Source organism: Gossypium hirsutum, chromosome D06 (genome assembly GCF_007990345.1).
Source record: "Gossypium hirsutum isolate 1008001.06 chromosome D06, Gossypium_hirsutum_v2.1, whole genome shotgun sequence".
Classification (NCBI taxonomy): Eukaryota; Viridiplantae; Streptophyta; class Magnoliopsida; order Malvales; family Malvaceae; genus Gossypium; species Gossypium hirsutum.
The window spans coordinates 55,389,865-55,409,739 of NC_053442.1; the positions used below are offsets into that span (position 1 = coordinate 55,389,865).

The window sequence follows — 19,875 nt, forward strand, 5'->3', positions numbered from 1 at the left end:
TTCTTCAGTAGAGAGCTCGAGTGGCAGCAATCCACTAACCAAAAAATTAATAATATCAAGATACCGTGGTCATGCTATGGCAACCAACAACTGCTCATCTGGGAATTCATCTTTAATCATCTGATAGCTAACAGCTCCTTCTTAGTGGCGGTGTAGTTTAGCTATGAATATATCAATGTACGACTGACTTAGTATATAGCATGAAATACCTTAGCTTTTCTTTGTCCCAGGATTGCTCCTACGGTAAATTCATTTGCATCACATATCAGTTCAAACGGTAGGGTCCAATCTGGTACAGTGACTATTGGTGTTGTGATCAATCACTTCTTCAGTTCCTCAAATGCTTGCAAGCATGGCCCATCAAAGTTAAAAGATCTGTTTTGTTCCAAAAATGTGCAAAAAGGTTTGAATATTTTGGAAAATTCCTTAATAAACCGAGAATAGAATCCACGTGACCGAGAAAGCTTCGAATACTTTTTACTGAAGTAGGTGGTGGAAATTTCTCAATAACTTCAATCTTTGCTTTGTCAATGGTAATTCCTTGCTGCGAAACCTTATATCTAAGAACAATGCCCTCAGAAACCATGAAGTGACATTTTTCCCAATTCAGCACAAGATTGATTTCTTGACTTTGAGAAAGCCCTAACTCCAGATTTTGCAAACAATATCTTCAAATGTATCACCAAACACTGAGAGATCATCCATAAAGATTTCTAAGAATTCCTCTACCATGTCTGAAAATATTACCATCATGTAATGTTCAAAAGTTGCAAGGGCATTGCATAATTCAAATGGCATTCTTCAAAATGCAAAATTTCCAATTGGACGTGTGATTATGGTTTTCTTTTCATCAACAGGAGCTATGGCAATTTGATTGTACCCTGAGTATCCATCCAGAAAGTAGTAAAAGGCTTTCCCTACTAGTCTATCCAACATTTGATCGATAAATGGAAGAGGGAAATGATCCTTCCTTGTTGCGTTGCTGATTTTTCGATAACCATACAAACCCTTCATCCTGTGACAGTACGAGTGGGAATAAGTTCGTTGTTACGACCAAAGTGACACCCCTTTTTTGGGTACACACTGAACAGGGCTCACCCAAGAACTATCAGAAATTGGGTATATATTCCAACATCTAGCCATTTGATAATCTCCGTTTTCACCACTTCCTTCATGATGGGATTCAGTCTCTTTTGTTTCTCAATAGATTTGCCATGGCAATCCTCTAGTATTATCTTATGAATACAAATTGTTGGACTGATTCCTTTGATATCTGCAATTAACCACCCCAAGGCTTTCTTAGATCTCCTTAAAACTTCCAACAATTGAGCCTCTTGATCTTCTGTTAACTCGATAGAGATGACTACTGGAAATGTGTTGTTATCTCCCAGATATGTGTACTTCAAGTGTACTAGCAAAGGCTTTAATTCCGGCATAGGGGGATCTTCTATGGATGGCCGATGAGGTTTAAATGAACGGTTGGATAGATTTAATGATTCGAAACTTCTCCTTGATCCATTTCCAATTTGGTGAACTTTCATCAATTTATCAAGATCTGCAATCATGTCTGCGTCAATTAACTCACATACATCTGCATAAATTTCTGAATTGTTAGAAAAAAAATCTTCAACTTTTTCTTGTACTCCTGTATCAATCATCTTAATAGCATGGAATTTTCATCAGTATCTGCACACTTCATAGCATCAAAGATATTAAAAGTTAACTGCTGATCAGTAACTCTCATAGTTAATTCGCCTTTTTGGACATCAATTAATGTTCTACTTGTTGCTAAGAAAGGTCTCCCAAGTATGATCGATACCTCTTTATCAGCCTCACATTCCAGAATGATAAAATCTACTGGAAAAATAAATTTGTCAACTCTTACCAACACGTCCTCGATTTTACCTTCTGGATGTGCCTAGGATCTACCAACGAACTGCAATATGACAGTTATGGGTCTCGCCTTTCCTATTCGTAAGCTTCCTGAAAATAGACATGGTCATTAGGTTTATGCTTGCGCCTAAATCGCATAATGTTTTGCCGACATAATGATTGCTAATAGAACAAAGTATAGTAAAACAATTTGGATCCTTCAGTTTTGGTGGAAATTTATTTTGGAGGATTACTATGCACCCTTCAGTGAGAGCAAGAGTTTCAAATTCTCCTATCCTTCACTTCTTGGATAAAATATCTTTCATGAACTTCACGTAGTTAGTCATTTGCTCCAATACTTCCACTAATGGTATATTAATATGTAATTATTTCAGGACGTCCAAAAATTTCTTGAATTGAACATCTTGCTTGGAGTTTTGGCAATGCTGAGGGAAAGGTGGCAGCGACCTTCCGTCCCATTGTCGACATTGTTTTTCCATGGCATTTTTATCGTTAATACAAGTTGCATCTACTTTAGCATTTTTTTTGTTGTTTTCTTCCTTTGTAGCTTACTCCCCTATTGATTCAAAATTCTTTTCATTTACAAAAGTTGAAATTCCTTCTTCAGTATTGATGTCATTCACAACTCCTGGTAGCTGAATACCACTTCGCAGTGTAATGGCTTTGGACAGTAATCAAAGACATGATCTTCTCCACAATAAACACATGCTAACTCTGCTGCTTTCATTTCCTACCCTACAGATGGTCTTTTCAGTGTTTTAATCATATTTGTTAAAGATGAGACCTGGGTTGTTGGAGATTTAATTGCACCAAGCTTCATTGCTCCTGCAAATCTTCTACTAGTTCCAACTCTAGTAGTGGGGTATTGATAATCGTTATTTTATATCCTTTCTAGAATTTCATAAGCCTCATAGTATGATTTATCAAGTAAAGTTCCATTGGCAGATGCATTAAAAACCATTATTATATAAGCATTCAATCTCCATTGTAAAACATTTCCATTTGCGTCCAATGCTGGAAACCATACATCGGGAATTTTTTTAATAGTGCCTTCAACGACACTCATGCTTCGTATAATGTTTCAACATCTAATTTTCTAAATGATGTAATGTCGTTCCTCAACTTGGCATTCATGTTAGGAGGATTATATCTTAGCAGAAACCTCTGACACAACTCATTCCATAATTCCACGTACCTGACGGTAATGCATTTAACCATGCTCTATCACGATCTCATAATGAGTAAGGGAATAACTTCAGTCGCAAGGCATCTTTAGGAACACTTTGCTTCCTGAATGAATCGTAGACTTCCAAAAACAGTCGTAAGTGCAACCTTGGATCTTCAGTAGGCAACCCACTAAATTGCCCCACTATTTGTAGCATTTGAAACATCACCAAATTTAATTAAAAATACTGAGCCTAAATATGCGGCCTCACAATTCCTGGATTTTGATCATCTAAAATTGGCACTACATGTTCTCAGATAGGTCTGTCTCTGTCATCAACAATTTGAGGAATATCAACATCCCTTTTGTCCTGATATAATGGATCTTCTATAACCTGGTCGTTTCTAATTCTTTCCATTTTTCACAACTCTCTTCTCATTCGCCTTAAGGTTCTCTCGATCACTAGATCATAACAATATTTTGTATTCTCTAGAATATTTCTATGGATACACTAGCACAGACCTAAAAAAATAAAAATTAAAACAACTACTTCAACTAAACTAAAAGAAATTAAACTGATAATAACAAACCTATTTTTCACCAATAGTGTTGATCCCTAGCAACAATGCCAAAAACTTGTTGCATGTAAATGTGTAATGGAAATGTGCAAGTGTACATGTCGATTCAAGTAATATATTGATGAGTGAGTATCATCTCCACAGGGATCAAAAATTGATTAGAATTGGTATGTATTATTGTAGATTTAACTAATGAATCTGTGCAAAAGAAACAAAGTATAAATTGATAAAAAAATTAATGAATGAACTAATAATATCAATTATAACTGATAAGTGACAAAACAATCTAAATGTCCTGGCAATTCACAAAGAACAAGTAGAGAGTATTTTTGTTGTGAATGATAAAGGTTGGAATTACTCAGGGAAATATTTTCATAACATAATAATGTCAAGATAAATTTTATACAAAACTACTTTCCAGAGAATTACTAGTACAGTCTACTTCTTTCGAGAGTTAGACTTTAGTTATTATTCAGAGTTTGTGTATGTCTATAAGACTCCTGAATGATAACCACACTAATGTACTTAACCTGTATAGATCGCACCTTCTATGTCTAGAGTGCTGCAAATATTTTTTCAAGTACTCGCCTGCATCAATCAATTAATAATCTGATGTATTTAATCTTTTCAAATTCAAATCCATTTAAGAACATAACATGCAGTCAACAATGTCTAGAGCTTGCATGCACGCATTCTAAATAAGCAAGAATCAAATGAAATAGTGACTTTAATCAAAATCATATCATGGGCATTACAGATAATTCAATATTCACCCAAATAATTCCAACCCAAAGAAAATTAGCTCATATGTTGGGCAATGAAATCCAAAATTAAATTTTTCATCAACATTCCTCAAGTTTATAATCACAGGAATTAAAACCAAGAAAAATATAACAAAGGTAAAAATAAAAGAAGTTCTCGCTACACTCCAACTTCTTCTCAAGATTTTATGAGAAACCCAAGGCAAAGTTCTCTTTCCTTCTTCACGTCTGTGGTCTCCTCTTTTTAGTTGCTACCCTCTTCTTCTCTTCTGAATTTCCACACAGTTTTCCCATAGGATTCTATTGTAGAGAGAGAAACCACTCTCTTTCTTTTCTTTTCTCCTCACAACTTTTGTGTATATCCTTCTTCTCTTCTCTCTCCTCTTTTTATAGGGTAGATCTGTCCCTCTCAGCACACATATTTTTCTCTTCTTTTTCAGGGTGATTTATCTAGTACACGTACAGCTAGCTGAGAGTAACGTGGATTGAGTTCTGCGTCATTTTCCTAGAATTACCATGGCATTTCTATTGGTAGATCCATGCCTCTATGCATACTTGTTTTTTTCTGTAAAACGGCATATAACAAAACCCTTGAGAAGTGTTTATGTTAGAAATGTTTAAAGTTGGAGCAATTCTAGTACACCAAATTTGATCCACATTTTAGCGATTGGAAATATAATTGCTTCATTAAAGGATGTGGGAATATCAATACCAAGGATGCTTCCATTCATCCCTACCCTTGACCTATCGTAATTTGGTGTATCAAATTAAACTACTTTTCACAGTTTAAGAGCTTGAATACAAGCACTTTGGTTAAGTTTTAGTTAAGTTTTCATAAATCTATCTAAATTCAATAACTTGTGTAATTTGAGTCTTTTAATGACCTTGGAGGCGAATGGCGCCTAAAGGTGAGCTAATATGCTTTGTGAGTGTGTAGGAGACTATTAAAATTTCAAGACTGCCTTCGGTGTCGTGACACACGCCTAAAGATACCCTAAAGATGAAGCATATTGCCTTCGATGTTGCAACACAAGTCCTTGTGTTTCGCGACATCACCTCTATATGAGAAATAATTTCGAGCCAAAGGCATTTTGGTCCACACAATCAAACATTAAGCATGATGTTGTTAACTAACCAAAGGTAAAGGACAACGGTCACTCAAAGTCTATAAATAGGCTCGTTTAACACATGTTATAGACAACTTTTTATATTGTATAGTTTTCTTCTTAGTTTTAGGCTTTAGCTTTGTTTCAGTTTTGTTCTTTGTTTTTGCGAAAGAGATCAAATTTGTGAACTTCATCAAACTCTATGAGGATTTAGCATTCTATTCAATACAAATCAGGCTTCTTATAAACTTTATATTCTTGAACTGTTATTGATGTCTATAATATATATCAAGTCTATATTGTTTATGAGATACATGAGGAATTAATACTCTTGTAGGGGATTAGCGAGTAGAGGTATAGTTAATTAACAGTTTTGTAAGGTTTTCTTAGCCGACCAACTATTCAGGAAAGGAAGAACTTATGCCCTAAGTTTGACAACCCTAGGAAGTCATTAAGGTGGGAATTAACCCAAAATTGGTATGGTCTATCCATGAACAACTTAACCCTAAACTGCCCTAAACTGTGAGGTTGAGAGATAAGTAGTTCTTGCCAACTTGTTATTCTAGTGGAAGATCAGAAGATCTTGCTGGGGTATCAACTAGTTGATTGAACAAGAAAACCCGAAGTGACATTTGGTTATGATTACCGAAGCAAGCTAAACACCTATGCTTAGATTTGAAAAATTCTACTATTTGATTTCTCGTTATTTTTTTTCTTTTTATTATTATTAAAATTCCCAAAAACCTTTCTTTATATTTCATCATACTATAATCTATCTAAAGTACTAATTAGATCTATTTGTACTTATTTTATAATTAACTTAGTGCTCTTCTCCCTTGGGTACAATCCTTAAAGTACTCATCTACTCCATCGTAACTATATTACAACCTGACCCGTATACTTGCGGATACCACCATTTAATATATTTCGTGCAGGATTTTCACTCTAAATGTTGGTATGTCTAGAGGAAATCAAGTTGTTGGCGCCGTTGATGAAGAGGCAACGTCACTATTTTAATTTTAATTTTTGGTATCTTAACAGAATAATTAGAAAATTCATGCATTATAGATATGAATTTTAAATCTCAAGTTACTAACATTTCTTTTTTTTACTTCAGAATACAACTTACAAGGGAAAACACTTGTTCGTTGATAAGTGACCATAGGAAGTATGATGCAAATTGTAACGCCCCGAAATTTGGGCCTAGAAGTATTGGGCCTTGAGCAAGGGAATGATTTGGAAACTGTGTACAAAAGTATGTCTGCTTTAGTGGTTAAGGGTCCTGAGAGGAGTTGGAAAAGTCTTGGGTTCAAACCTGGGCTTTAGAAAAAAATTTGGTTTTAAGTGGATAAAACCCTGGGTTCAAGTCTTGGCTCTTACAATTTATTTTGGTTTTTCTTCTAAAGGAACCTTGACTTTGGCCTTTAAACCTTTTAGTTAATTGAAGACAAAATGTGACACAAAAGAGCTTGTGGTCTAGTGGCAAGGTGGCGTGTTGTGTAACTTTGAGGTCTAAGGTTCAAGTCCTGGGTTGCACAATGGGGTATTTATTTTGCTTCTTGAGGCGTGTAAGTGGTAGAGTTGGAGTAAAATATTTCCGAAGAAAGTTTGAACTGGTCATAGAGGGAGTTGAGAAGAAATCGGTGGAGTGATAATGGGAGAGATTTGAGGAGAGAATATTGAGATTTGGTGAGGTTGTTGTTGTGGAGAGTTATATATATCACATCTCATTTGTTCTTTGTTCTGAATGGGGGAGAAAGTTTGAACTAGTCATAGAGGGAGTTGAGAAGAAATCGGTGGAGTGATAAGGCGAGAGATTTGAGGAGAGAATATTTAGATTTTGGGAGGTTCTTGTTGTGGAGAGTTATATATATCACATCTCATTTGTTCCTTGTTCTGAATGGGGGGAGATCGGCGAGGCTTTCAAGATATTTGTCGCTTTCTCCAACCTTCATTGATTCTATTCCTAACTAGTGGTGGTCGACGTTAATTGGCACATTGCCTAGGAACCAAGGGTGCGATGATCATTGAATTGCAGAATAATAGTGTTCAGATCGAAGGGAATCTGCAAATCGCATCAGGTGTGTAAACTCCCCACTGTAACTGTAGAACGGCAAAAACTGAAAAGCTGAAATACGACGTTTGAAACCACACGAGTGAATCATGGGCAATAAATTGTGGAGGCCTCCATGAGCATTTTCATGGGCTTAGGCCGTAATGGGCCACGTTGGGACGTGTGGGCTTAATGGGCTTGTGGGCCCCACACAGATGAAACCCACTATTTATGGTAAATACTGGACTGGGCTATGAGATCTCATAGTCATGGTAAAATCTAGGCTGAACAGGCCACACGAGCGTGTTGGCCCACTTGGGCCGAGTAATGCACCTTGGGCCCATTTACACTATTGTGACCAATTAGGTTACCCGAGTCCCTCGAGGCGACTACAAACCTTTCGAGAGGTCAATATCTGGACCGAAATACCCCCGAAGGGTAAAATGACCGTAATGCCCCTGTAAGGTAAAATGGTCGTAATGCCCCTATAAGGTAAAATAACTGTAATACCCCTGTAGGGTAAAATGGTCGTAATGCCCCTATAGGGTAAAATGACCGTAATACCCCTATAGGTTAGAATGACCGTAATGCCCCTATAGGGTAAAATAATCGTAAAGCACCTGTAGGGTAAAATGACCGTAATACCCCTATAGGATAAAATGACCGTAATGCCCTTGTAGGGTAAAATGACTGTAATACCCTTGTAGGATAAAATGACCGTAATGCCCTAGTGGGAAAATGACTATTTTGCCCCTCGAGGTCAAATGATTATTTTCTCTGTGGTTAAATGACTGATTTGTCTGTGTTTGGTATGACTGATTTGTCTGTGATTTTAATGACTGATTCTGAGCACGGCATTCTACATACACGACATACTGCATGGGGTTGGGATACTGTTATTGATGAAGTACTGTACTGGTGGCTCTACCACAATCACTGTCACTGGTGGCTTGGCCACATATACTATTACTGGCAACTTTGTTGCGATACTGTTGCTGGCAGCTTTACTGCGATGCTACTAATGGCTTTCTGCCGATCATAGTACCATTACTGATGGCTTTGTACCGATCATAGTACCGTTACTAATGGCTTTGTGTCGATCATATTACCGTTACCGATGGCTATATGCTGATCATTTCACTGTTACTGATGGTTGTGTGCCGATCATATTACTATTACCAATGGCTGTATGCTGATCATTTCGCTGTTACTGATGGCTATGTGTCGATCATATCACTGCCACTGATGGCTTTATGCTGATCATGTTACCGTTACTGATGGTTGTGTGTCAATCATATCACTGCTACTGATGGCTTTGTGCCAATCACATTACTGTACTTATGGCTTGTAGCAATTCGTTTATAGCTTATACCTATTCTATTTACGGCTCTTAGCCACTTTGACTACTGGAAGCTCTACTGCATAATTACTATTGGCAGCTATGTTGCGATATTGGTGTAAGGGTTGGGTGGGTCGACTTTGTCCCCACATGGTGTGTTGGATTGGTACGGGCAGTGTGTTGGCTGGATTGGGATGGGTTTGCATACTTACACCATACTGATACTGTATTGGGCTTAGGCCCACACTATTTTTGTATTAGGCTAAGGCCCACAACGTACTCTTACTATTAAAGGGCTCTGGCTTAGACTGGTTCTGTTCTGTATGCTAACTATTTGATAAGGGATTACACACTGAGTTTTTGTAAACTCACCCTGTCCTCTTAACTGTCCAGGTAATCCTCAACCATAGTTGATTCGATGCTGCGAAGGACTCGAAGGTGGCCACACAACTGCATCAGCTTTCTCTTTTAGCTTTTGATTTATAAGTAACTGAATTTGGGTATTTTTATGTAAAAATGACTCTTTAAAGTTATAAACTTTAAATTGGGGTTTTTATTTATTTAGTTTGATATAAACAAATAGTTGTAGAATAATACGGGTTTTCAAAAGGTAACTGTTTTCAAAGACACCACGTTTTCGCAATAAATGAGATTTTGGAAAATTTATAACGTTTTAAAAGTGATTAGTTTTTAATGATGCACGCTTGGAAATGAACAACCCGTTTTGGAATCACCGTTTAATAACAAAATGATTATCTGATTTTCACGATTTCAACAACAACAAGTTTTACGCTAAACACCTCAATGTGACACCGCCAGATTCGGCGATAACTCCTAGGCCGGGTTTGGGGTGTTACACAAATGTTAGTAACATTTTTTTATAAAGACTGGTTGTGATCTAGTATGACTCATCCCATTATTCATAATCCACATTTTGAGTTAAATCCTTCCTTACTAACGTAGTTCTCTAGTAATTTTAAATTTAATTATTCTAAGACAGAGGACCCCATAGCCTTCCTACAGCAATTTGAACATATATGCAGCACTCTCGCTTATGTTGGAGTTTCACCAGACACTATCAAATTATTATTAATCCCTTTTATGTTGGACAGGAAAGTGAAAGCTAGGTTAGATGCACTCCCACCCAATACTATTACTACATGGACAGGTTTGTGCAGTTATTCCTTCTTTGGGTCTTGCCTATGACTCAAGCACTCAGTATTCATGAAAAATTATTTCAATTCAAGCAATACATTGCTAAAACATTAAGACAAGCTTGGGACAGATTTAAAATGATTATCAAGTCAGTATTGGGAAGAGGCATACATTTTGCAGTACAAATCCAACATTTCTATGACAGATTGGATAGTCAGAACAGGTGAAAGTTTGATACCATGATTGGAGGAAGCATTTGAGGGAAAACAGAAGAGGAAGTTATGGAAATACTAAAGATTCAGTGAAAATGAATTTACCTAGGGGATACATCGAGAATTAAAAGTTGGGGAATTGCAAAAAATCTAAAATTGAAGAGCAAAAAAGTAATAAATTAGAGTCAATTACAATAAATTTGGCTTAACATGAATATGAATCAAAAGAAGAGAAATGGGACTATACTGAACAGGAAAACGATCAGATAGCTTTTCAACTTGATTCGTGGCGTTAGAGTAAGGGACAACCAGAACGAATTATTCCTAGTACAACAAAAATTGTACATTTCATTATTAAACTCCCTGAGTTAGAGTTAAAACCTTTCCCAAGGCATTTAAAATACGAATATTTGGCAGAGCAAAATACATTACTAGTGATTATAGCTATCAAGATATGTACAGAATAGGAACAGGCTTTTAAGTGTTTTAAAAACACACAAGAAAGTGTTTTAAAAACACACAAGAAAGTCATAGGATTGATAATCATTGATATTAAGGGAATCAACCCTGCGATGTGTCAACACAAGATTAGATTAGAAGAAGGAAAAAAACTTGTAATAGATGCACAGTGCCGACTTAATCCAGCTATGAAGAAAGTGGTGAAGAAAGAATTGCTCAAATGCTTAGACGCAGGTATTGTTTATGCTATCTCCAACAGTGAATGGGTTAATCCCACACAATGTGTTCCAAAGGAAAGAGGATTGACAGTGGTCGAAAATGATAAGAATGAGTTAATACCATGGTTGGAGAGTTTATATCGAGTATCAGAAACTAAATAATGCAACAAAAAACATATCATTTTCCACTTCCTTTTATTGATCAAATGCTTCATATATTGGCAGGGAAAGATTATTATTGTTTCCTTGACAGATACTAGAGATATCATCAAATCCCAATACATCCGAATGACCAGGAAAAAACCATCTTCCCATGTCCTTTTCGTACCTATGCTTTCAAACGAATGTCGTTTGGACCTTGTAATGCCCCCAACGACCTTTCTGAGATGCATGACTGCTATTTTTTCTTACATGTTAGAGAAAGGATTAGACGTGTTAATGGATGATTTTTCAGTATACGAAGATTCCTTTCAAGAATGCTTGGACAATCTTGAACAAGCCCTACCAAGATGCAAAGAAACCAATCTAATGCTTGACTGGAAAAATGTCATTTTATGGTCAAAGAAGGACTAGTTTTAAGACATCAAATATCAAGAAAATGTTTGGAAGTGGACAAAACTAAGATTGAGGTTATTAATAAACTCTTAAAACCTATAACAATTTGGTGTATGAGAAATTTTCTGGGCCATGCTGGATTCTACAAGCGAGTCATAAAAGATTTCACTCCCATCTCTAAACCGTTGAATCAACATTTGCAGAAAGAGACACCATTTATATTCGACCAGGAATTCATCAAAGCTTTTGAAGTAATAAAAGAAAAACTTATTTTTGCAGCTATAACTATTAATCCTAACTGGTTAGAGCCTTCTATTATAATATGCGATGCTAGTGATTGTGATATAGGGGCAGTGTTGGGACAAAAGAGAACCAACTTATTTAGAGCTATTCATTATAAAAGTAAGACAATCAATTTCACATCATGCAATTACACTACAATCAAAAAGGAAATGATTGTTGTTGTGTTTGCTTATGAAAAATTTCGCTCGTATTTGATGGCCAATGGATTTTATGTTTACACTGACCATTCAACATTAAAATATTTCATGAAGAAAAAGGAAACAAAATATGGACTAATGAGATGGGTATTATTTCTTCAAGAGTTTAAATTATGGATAACAGACAGGAAGGGAACAAAAATTCAAATCGCGGACCATTTATCCAGAATAAAAAAAATGACCGGAGCAGCTAGATTCTGAAGAAATACAGTAGACTTTCATTAACAAATAGTTGTTTAGAGTAGACATTCATAAAAAAAGGTTCGTAAATAATAGCACTACATGGTATGCACGTAATGTAAATTATATCGCTAAGGGCATTTTTCCACCACAAATATCATGGCAACTGAACGCCTCTAGACGTACTAACATCTAGAGTATGAATACTACAACGAAATATATGGATTTGAGGTGGTTTTCCCAAATATACGGGTCAGGTTGTAGTATACTTACAACGAAGTAGGTAAGTACTTCGAGAATTGTACCCAAGGGATTACAGTTAGGGGAAGACTATTGTCAAACCAATTACGGGAAATAATTATTTGAGTCACGAATTAGTAGTGTTAATATGTAAGTAAGATGATAATAATATTAAAAAACTACATCAATTAAATTAAACCTAAATCTACTCCAATTGTTTTACCTAATTTATTATTGATGTAGGGTTCTAATCAATCAACTAGTTGATACCGTAGAAGGATCTTTCGATACGTCTACTAGAATAATGAGTCGGTAAGAATGACTTATCTTTCAACCTCACAGTCCAGACCGATTCAGGGTTTAGGTGTTCATAGAAACGCCATACCAATTTTCGGTTAATTCCCACCTAAATAACTTTCCAGGGTCGTCAAGTTTAGGGTTTCAATTCTTCATCTCCCAAACAGCTGATCCGTTAAGAAACTTTATCCTTCAATCAGTTAATAAGGTTAGAAAATTGTCACCATACGAGGTATGTATAAAGCATAAATTGATTCTAATCTTTACACAACTATTCAATTAAAAAATGTTAAAGAAAGAGATATAAAGAATAGAATAAAGGAAAAGAGATTCTCCTTGATTTATCGATGAAAATGTGGTGTCGAAACAATCTCCACTTGTGAAAATCTTACTTTGGAATACGATCTTCCTATTACAAGAACATAAAAATACCCTAAGTAAAAACTAAGAATGAAATAAAGACCCTAAGTAAATTTTTTGTCTCCCGAAAAATTATATGTTACAACTTATTACAATGGAATTTATTTAGGCTAAACTCTAAATATTAAAGTGCCTAAACTATTCTTCAAAGTCCTTTAGAGTTTGACTAGGATAGATGCTCCTAATTTTCCTAAAAAACATAACTAAAATGTGCAAGAGTTTTTGCGCTGGGCAAGGGCTTGGTTGCAACATAGGCCTTTGATGTTGCAACCAACCACAAGGAGTATGTTGCGACATCGAGGGTAATTTCACTTTAGAACTTGTTTTTGGCTTCTATCTTCGATGTTGAGACATCAATATTTTGGTGTCATGACATAGGCATCAATTTTGGCCCGAATAAGCATATTTAGCTCCCAACTTGACCTACAAGACCATATAACCTTATTTAGATATATAAAATGCAATAAAAGCTACTAGAAAACTTACTAATTTAAGTATGAAAACCTAAATATATACTAAGATACTTTAATTTAACTATTAAACAAGCTAAAGTTATGTGTAAAAAGGGTGTAAATAATAGTGTAATTCACGGTAAATCAGCAACAAAAAAAAGGATCATCCACGAATCAAAAAATTATATTTGGGAAGATCCCTATGTATTCCGGCAATGTACAGATCAATAGGTACGAAGATGTGTAGCAAAAGAGGAAATAAACGATATTCTACAAGGATGTCATACATCCCTATGTGGGACACATTTTGGAAGAAAAAGAATAGCTCAAAAATTACTATAGTCAGGATTCTACTGGTCGACCATGAACAGAGATGCTTCTGAATTCGTACAAAGATATGAGAGATGCCAAAGAACTAGAGGTATATCGAGAAGAGATGAAATGTCACAAATTAGGATACTCAAAGTAGAGGTATTCGATGTTTGGGTAATTGACTTTATGAAACCCTTCCCAAGTTCTTTTGGGAACCAATACATCCTGCTAGTTGTTGATTATGTCTCTAAATAGGTACAAGCTTTAGCATTACCTACCAATGATACTAGAGTAGTAGTGAGATTTTAAGGAAGAACATTTTTGCTAGATTTGGGACATCTCGTGCGTTGATAAGTGATGAAGGATCACATTTTTGAAATAAACAGTTTGAAGTCGCCTTAACCAAGTACAGTTTGAGACATCAAATGACAACATCATACCATCTACAGGCTAATGGCCAAGCAAAGGAGTCCAATAGAGAAATTAAAGGAATTTTAGAAATAACAGTAAATCCAAGTAGGAAAGATTGGGTAGCAAGATTAGATGATGCATTATGGGCTTATTAACAACGTACAAAACCCCGTTAGGTATGTCTCCTTATAAATTAGTTTATGAGAAAATTTTCCATTTACCTATTGAATTACAAAAGAAAGCTTACTAGGAAATCAAGGAATTGAACTTAGATCCAGATCTAGCAAAGAAAGAAATACTATTTCACTTACAATAATTAAAAGAATTTTGTTTCATGGCATATGAAACCACTAAATTATACAAAGAAAGGAGCAGACTTCGGCATGATGCAAACATTAGGAAATGAGAGTTCCTACCTAGACAAAAAAAAATGTTGTTATTTCATTAAAGATTAAAATTATTCCCTGGCAAACTAAAATCAAGATGGACTGGTCCATATACCATAAACCATGTGACACCTTATGAGGCAATAGAACTTATCGAAAAGGGAGGTCAAATTTTTCTTATAAATGGCTAGAGAGCCAAACATTACTTTGAAGGGACAACAAAGGAAGACATTGATAATCAGGCCTTACAATGCAAAAACTATATGGAACCCAAAGAGAAACTAGGACCAATTGAAAAAAATAGGACACGGATGAAATAAGTGACACAACAAAAAAACAATGAAGCAAGAAAAGAGCAGAGTAGAAATTGCCCTCAGTGTCGCGACCTCAACACATCATGTCACGACATCGCACGAAATTTGGAACAAGTAAACTATCTTCGACGTGGCGTCATCAATGACACCCATACAGATGTTGCGACAAACCTGTGTAATATGTTGTTCAAATTTAAACTAACCACTGATGTCTCTATAATTAAAATCCAGTAAATTTATAACTCTTTAACCTTCTAACTGTTAGAAATACTTTTCCTAACACAATTATCATTTTCAAAGTGTATTGATGTATTTCTCAAAGATAATAAGTCACATCACTCTTCTCATTACCTATAAATCATTGTGGAGAAAACAAGATTCCTTTGTCTCTGTTCAACTTTGTGACAGCCTCAAAAAGAACCACTACAACCCAGTCAGGTTTGAAAAGAATTCTGATATAACCTCATGAATCCATCTGTTGAATTCTAGGAAAGCTGAATAGATGAATATCTACAACAACTACATCCTTACACATTCATCCAAGAACAAGGATTTGATCCATTAATGAGAAATTGTAAAGGCATGTGGGAGATTGCAACAGAAAGAGAATGGACTAGTTTCTATTTACCACCTAAATAACCAACAGTAATACCCATGGTATAGGAATTTCATCTTGCGTTGAAAGAAAGGGAAGCGACAAGACCATTCTATGATATACAAACCTGTATTAAAGTCAGAGGAGTTAATGTTTAGGTAACTAAAAGAAGTATTTGTCAATTTTATTATGCTCCATACTATTATCATTGTTACTTGTACAAAACAAATCTCAAAGAATTTAAGAACGTAGACAATGAAGAGATTTTGATATTTTTAACAAAGTGAAAAGAAGTTTAGACATATCAAACAGGAACAGTAAGGCCTGAGACATTCAACCAAGCATTGATGACTCCAAAAGCAGAAATATGGATAAAATTTGTGTGTTCAAGGATTTGGCCTACAGCCGATCTTTCTTATATTAGCCTGGTCAAAGTTATTTTAATTTATGTCATCCTGAAAAAGAAGCAAGTACGCATTGGTACATGGATATATCGAAATATGATCAAATGTGCACGAAATTAGAAAAAGAGAACATTATTTCCTCATCTGATTACAGAATTATGTAAAAGAGCATGAGTGCCTATGGAGCAGCTGGATAAAGAGATGATTCCTCTAAAGAAACTGCTTGGAGGTGATGTCTATGAGAAGTATATAATATTACAGAGAAAACAAAAGAAGGAGAGGAGAAAAAGAGGACTCCAAAAGGTAGATGAATAATACATTAAGATAACATTAAACATTTAGTAGGATTTTTTTTTAAGTTCAAATTAGGTTAGGAAACTTAAGTTAATTTTTAGGATATTATAATTAGTCATATTTAATAAACTACTAGAATGTAATTTATATATTTATGAATTTTTTTACAAAATTCCCACATAGTAGAAACACAAACAGTGAGAACTATCAACAATCAAAGGAGGAAGCACCCACCAATTGCCTACTGAACTATCACGACCAATCGGGTAACTTTTGTCCTTATCTTTTCAAAGTTATTCATTGAGGACAATGTGTTATCTAAAGTGTGCGGGGTAACATAGAAAATTTTATTTAATTTTTACACTTTTCTTTTATTTTTCTTGTTGATTGTGTGCTTCAGCTTTTAGAGATACAAGTGATTGGTTAAGAGCATGTACATAGGTTGATTGTATTTATGGTAAATTTGACATGATGATATGTGGTTCTAATTTTTTAAATATTAGACTATTAAGTTCTATATATTACACTATAAATAGGCATTAAGTAATTAAATGTACCGAATGATATAGATAATACAAGGAAATGCTGGTATGAATTGTAGATTGTTGAATTTGTTATTATTTGGTTGTCTAAATTTGTGAATACTAAGATATCTAGGGATGACCTAAGGCATTTTTTGGTATACACTCAAAGTCAAAAAGCTAACCCTTGTTTGTTCATCCTTAGTACCTATTTTGAGCCAGAAAACAATTATTGATGAACTTCTATACAAAACCCAAGGTAAAAATAATAATTTTTGCTTACCCTTTTATTTGGTCCTGAATTGCATGATTATCAATTAGCCATAAATATTGAGGGTTAGGTAGATACATTATGGTGGTTTTGTAAAAATAGGTTAGCTTAAAAGTGCAAAACAAAAAATGCAAAAAGAAAATTAAACGAGTAGAATAAAAGACATGAAAAGAATAAAAGCATTTGTAAGTAAGGTACTGTGAAAAAGAAGGAAAAGTCACAATGTCACAAAAATAGAAAAATAAAAAAACTCGTTCATTAAGTGAACTAACACTCGTGAGCTAACCATAGTTACTATATGATACTGAGATTTCCTATAAGGAGAAAGAAGGAAGGAAAGAGGAGGAGAATAGGGGACAATATCATGTGCCAAACTATTTTTGTGCTTGAAACTATTTGATGCTTACTGTTCTTGAACTCCATACTTGTCCCCAGCCTCAAAACGTTACAAGCCTCAAAACGTTACAACTTGAAATCATACTGAATAATTGCATTTGCGACTGTTTATATTCTACTAGGATAATCAAATTACTTGTATAATTTATTGATGGATCCCTACATTTGAAACCCTTAATGCTTGTATACTTTGTAATATACTGAACTTTGGTGTTTGATATCAAAAGTAGTAAGTCAATTATATATCATGCCAAGATTATGTGTGAATATGAAATGCTTAAACATGTGCTCCAAAGCTAACATTTTATCATACTTGTTCAAGGGTCATCTTTTCATTTATTGTTTTTATTTTCTTTGCTTGAGGACAAGCAATAACTTAAGTGTGGAGAGTTTGATATATCGTAATTCTGTGTAGCAGATTAAACTAGTTTTCGTACTTTAGGAGCTTGAATATAAGCACTTTGGTTAAGTTTTAGTTTCGTACTTTAGGAGCTTGAATATAAGCACTTTGGTTAAGTTTTAGTTAACTTTTTGTAATTCTATCTAAATTTAATAAATTATGTAATTTGAGTCTTTTATTGACCTTAAGGGGCGAATGAGGCCTAACGGTGAGCTAATATGCTTTGTGAGGATGCAGGAGACCATTAGAAGGTGTACTAACTCGATACTGGTCACTGTGTTGCAACACAGAGAGCAGAATAAAAGAATTTCAAGACTGCCTTTGGTGTCGCAACACACCTCTGAAGATACCCCGAAGATGAAACATGTTTCAATGTCGCGACACAAAACCTAGTGTGTCACGACATCACCTCTATACGGGAAATAATTATAAGCCAGGGGTATTTTTGTCTGCACAATCAAACATTAAGTACAAAGACGGTAGTAGTCCTAGATTTAAGAACGATGGCCACTCTATGTCTATAAATAGGCTCATTTAACATATGTTATAGACAGGTTTTGATATTTTATAATTTTCTTCTTAGTTTTAGTCTTTAGTCTTTCTCTTTTCTTAGGCTTTAGGTTTATTTCAGTTTTTTTCTTTACTTTTGTGGAATATATCAGATTTGTGAACTTGGTCAAACTCTATGAGGATTCAGCATTCTATTCAATACAAATCAGGCTTCTTATAAATTTTATATTCTTCAATTGTTATTCATGTTTATTCTATATATCAAGTATTGTTTATGATATCTATGAGTAATTAATACTCCTGTGGGGGATTAGCGAGTGGAGGTATGGTTAATTAATTGTTTTGTAGGGTTCTCTTAGTGGATCAACTATTTAGGAAAGGAAAAACTTAAACCCTAGGCTTGACAACCCTAGGAAGTTATTCAGGTGGGAATTAACCGAAAATTGGTATTGCCTATCCGTGAACACATTAACCCAAAATTGGTCTAAACTGTGACGTCGAGATATAAGTAGTTCTTGTTGACTTATTATTCTAATGGAAGATCGAAAGATCTTACTGGGGTATCGACTAGTTGATTGAACAAGAAAACCTGAAGCAATAGTTGGTTATGATAACCGAAGCAAGTTAATCACCCATGCTCAGATTTGACAGATTCTACTATTTGATTACTCGTTATATATTTATTTATTTTCTTATTATTATTAAAAATCCCAAAAACCTTTCTTTATATTTCATCGTACTATAATCTATTTAAAGTACTAATTAGATCTATTTGTGGTTATGTTAGAATTAACTTAGTGCTCGCCTCTCTTCGGTATGATCCTCAGAGTACTCATCTACTTCGTTGTAACTATATTACAACTTGACCCGTATACTTATGAATACCGCCTTTTAATATATTTTGTGCAGGATTTCTACTCTGAACATTGGTACATCCAGAGTCGGTCAACCCTCCACAAAATTAATTTTAGAATATGGGGTGTTAAAAAATTCACAAATCGCTCTAGGGGTAACGAGCACTTCTTTCCCTCGTACTGGTACAGTTTCGTAATTGGTACCCTCTGGCCCCCCAAACTCTTGGTCCCTAAGAGATGCATAGAATTCTTGTACTACTGGGATTACATTAGAGTCTTAGAGGTTACGCAAAAATGTTCCCACCTATGGTATTGAACCAATACCCACATTTCCCTGCATAGAATCATCGATGGCTCAAAACCCTTGTTCTTGTATATACGTCTCTCCTTGAAGTTCTAAAAATAATTCTTCGACGTTTGGGTTTGAAAAGTTTGAAGGGTTTGCAACCACAGATGGTTCGAGTTCGCTAGTCCTTCTGGATTTTTTAGGAGGCATCTTTAATAGAAAATTTAACTAGACGAACTAACTAAACATCAAGCAATATATTTCAAGATAAATAAAAAAAAGACTGCAAAGGAACAGTAAAATTTAGGTTGGAACCCTTGACCTTGGTTGAAATCTTT

At 35.0% G+C, this 19,875-nt stretch overlaps 2 protein-coding genes across 2 annotated transcripts; one reads left to right on the plus strand and one right to left on the minus strand.

Annotated features, from left to right (window-relative positions):
• Window positions 1-328: 328 nt before the first annotated feature.
• LOC107899859 (uncharacterized) lies at window positions 329-1,565 on the minus strand. The gene is made up of 3 exons (XM_016825601.1): window positions 1,099-1,565; window positions 881-1,015; window positions 329-668 (listed from the first exon to the last, which is right to left on the minus strand). Exons 1-3 carry the CDS (start codon window positions 1,563-1,565, stop codon window positions 329-331), a joined length of 942 nt encoding a protein of 313 aa, XP_016681090.1.
• Window positions 1,566-10,834: 9,269 nt separating this feature from the next.
• Window positions 10,835-11,512, plus strand: LOC107899860 (uncharacterized). The gene is made up of 2 exons (XM_016825603.1): window positions 10,835-11,083; window positions 11,165-11,512. The coding sequence occupies exons 1-2, from the start codon at window positions 10,835-10,837 to the stop codon at window positions 11,510-11,512; spliced, it is 597 nt and encodes a 198-aa protein (XP_016681092.1).
• The last annotated feature ends 8,363 nt before the right edge of the window (window positions 11,513-19,875 follow it).

Coding starts and splice junctions, on each gene's coding strand:
- LOC107899859 (XM_016825601.1), bottom strand. CDS start 1,565: ATGATTGCAGATCTTGATAAATTGATGAAAGTTCACCAAATTGGAAAT. Junction 1,016..1,098: donor CAATTTCTGATAGTTCTTGG/GTGAGCCCTGTT, acceptor GTACTGTCACAG/GATGAAGGGTTTGTATGGTT. Junction 669..880: donor TTTCTGGATGGATACTCAGG/GTACAATCAAAT, acceptor ATACATTTGAAG/ATATTGTTTGCAAAATCTGG.
- LOC107899860 (XM_016825603.1), top strand. CDS start 10,835: ATGTGTCAACACAAGATTAGATTAGAAGAAGGAAAAAAACTTGTAATA. Junction 11,084..11,164: donor GGTTGGAGAGTTTATATCGA/GTATCAGAAACT, acceptor ATATATTGGCAG/GGAAAGATTATTATTGTTTC.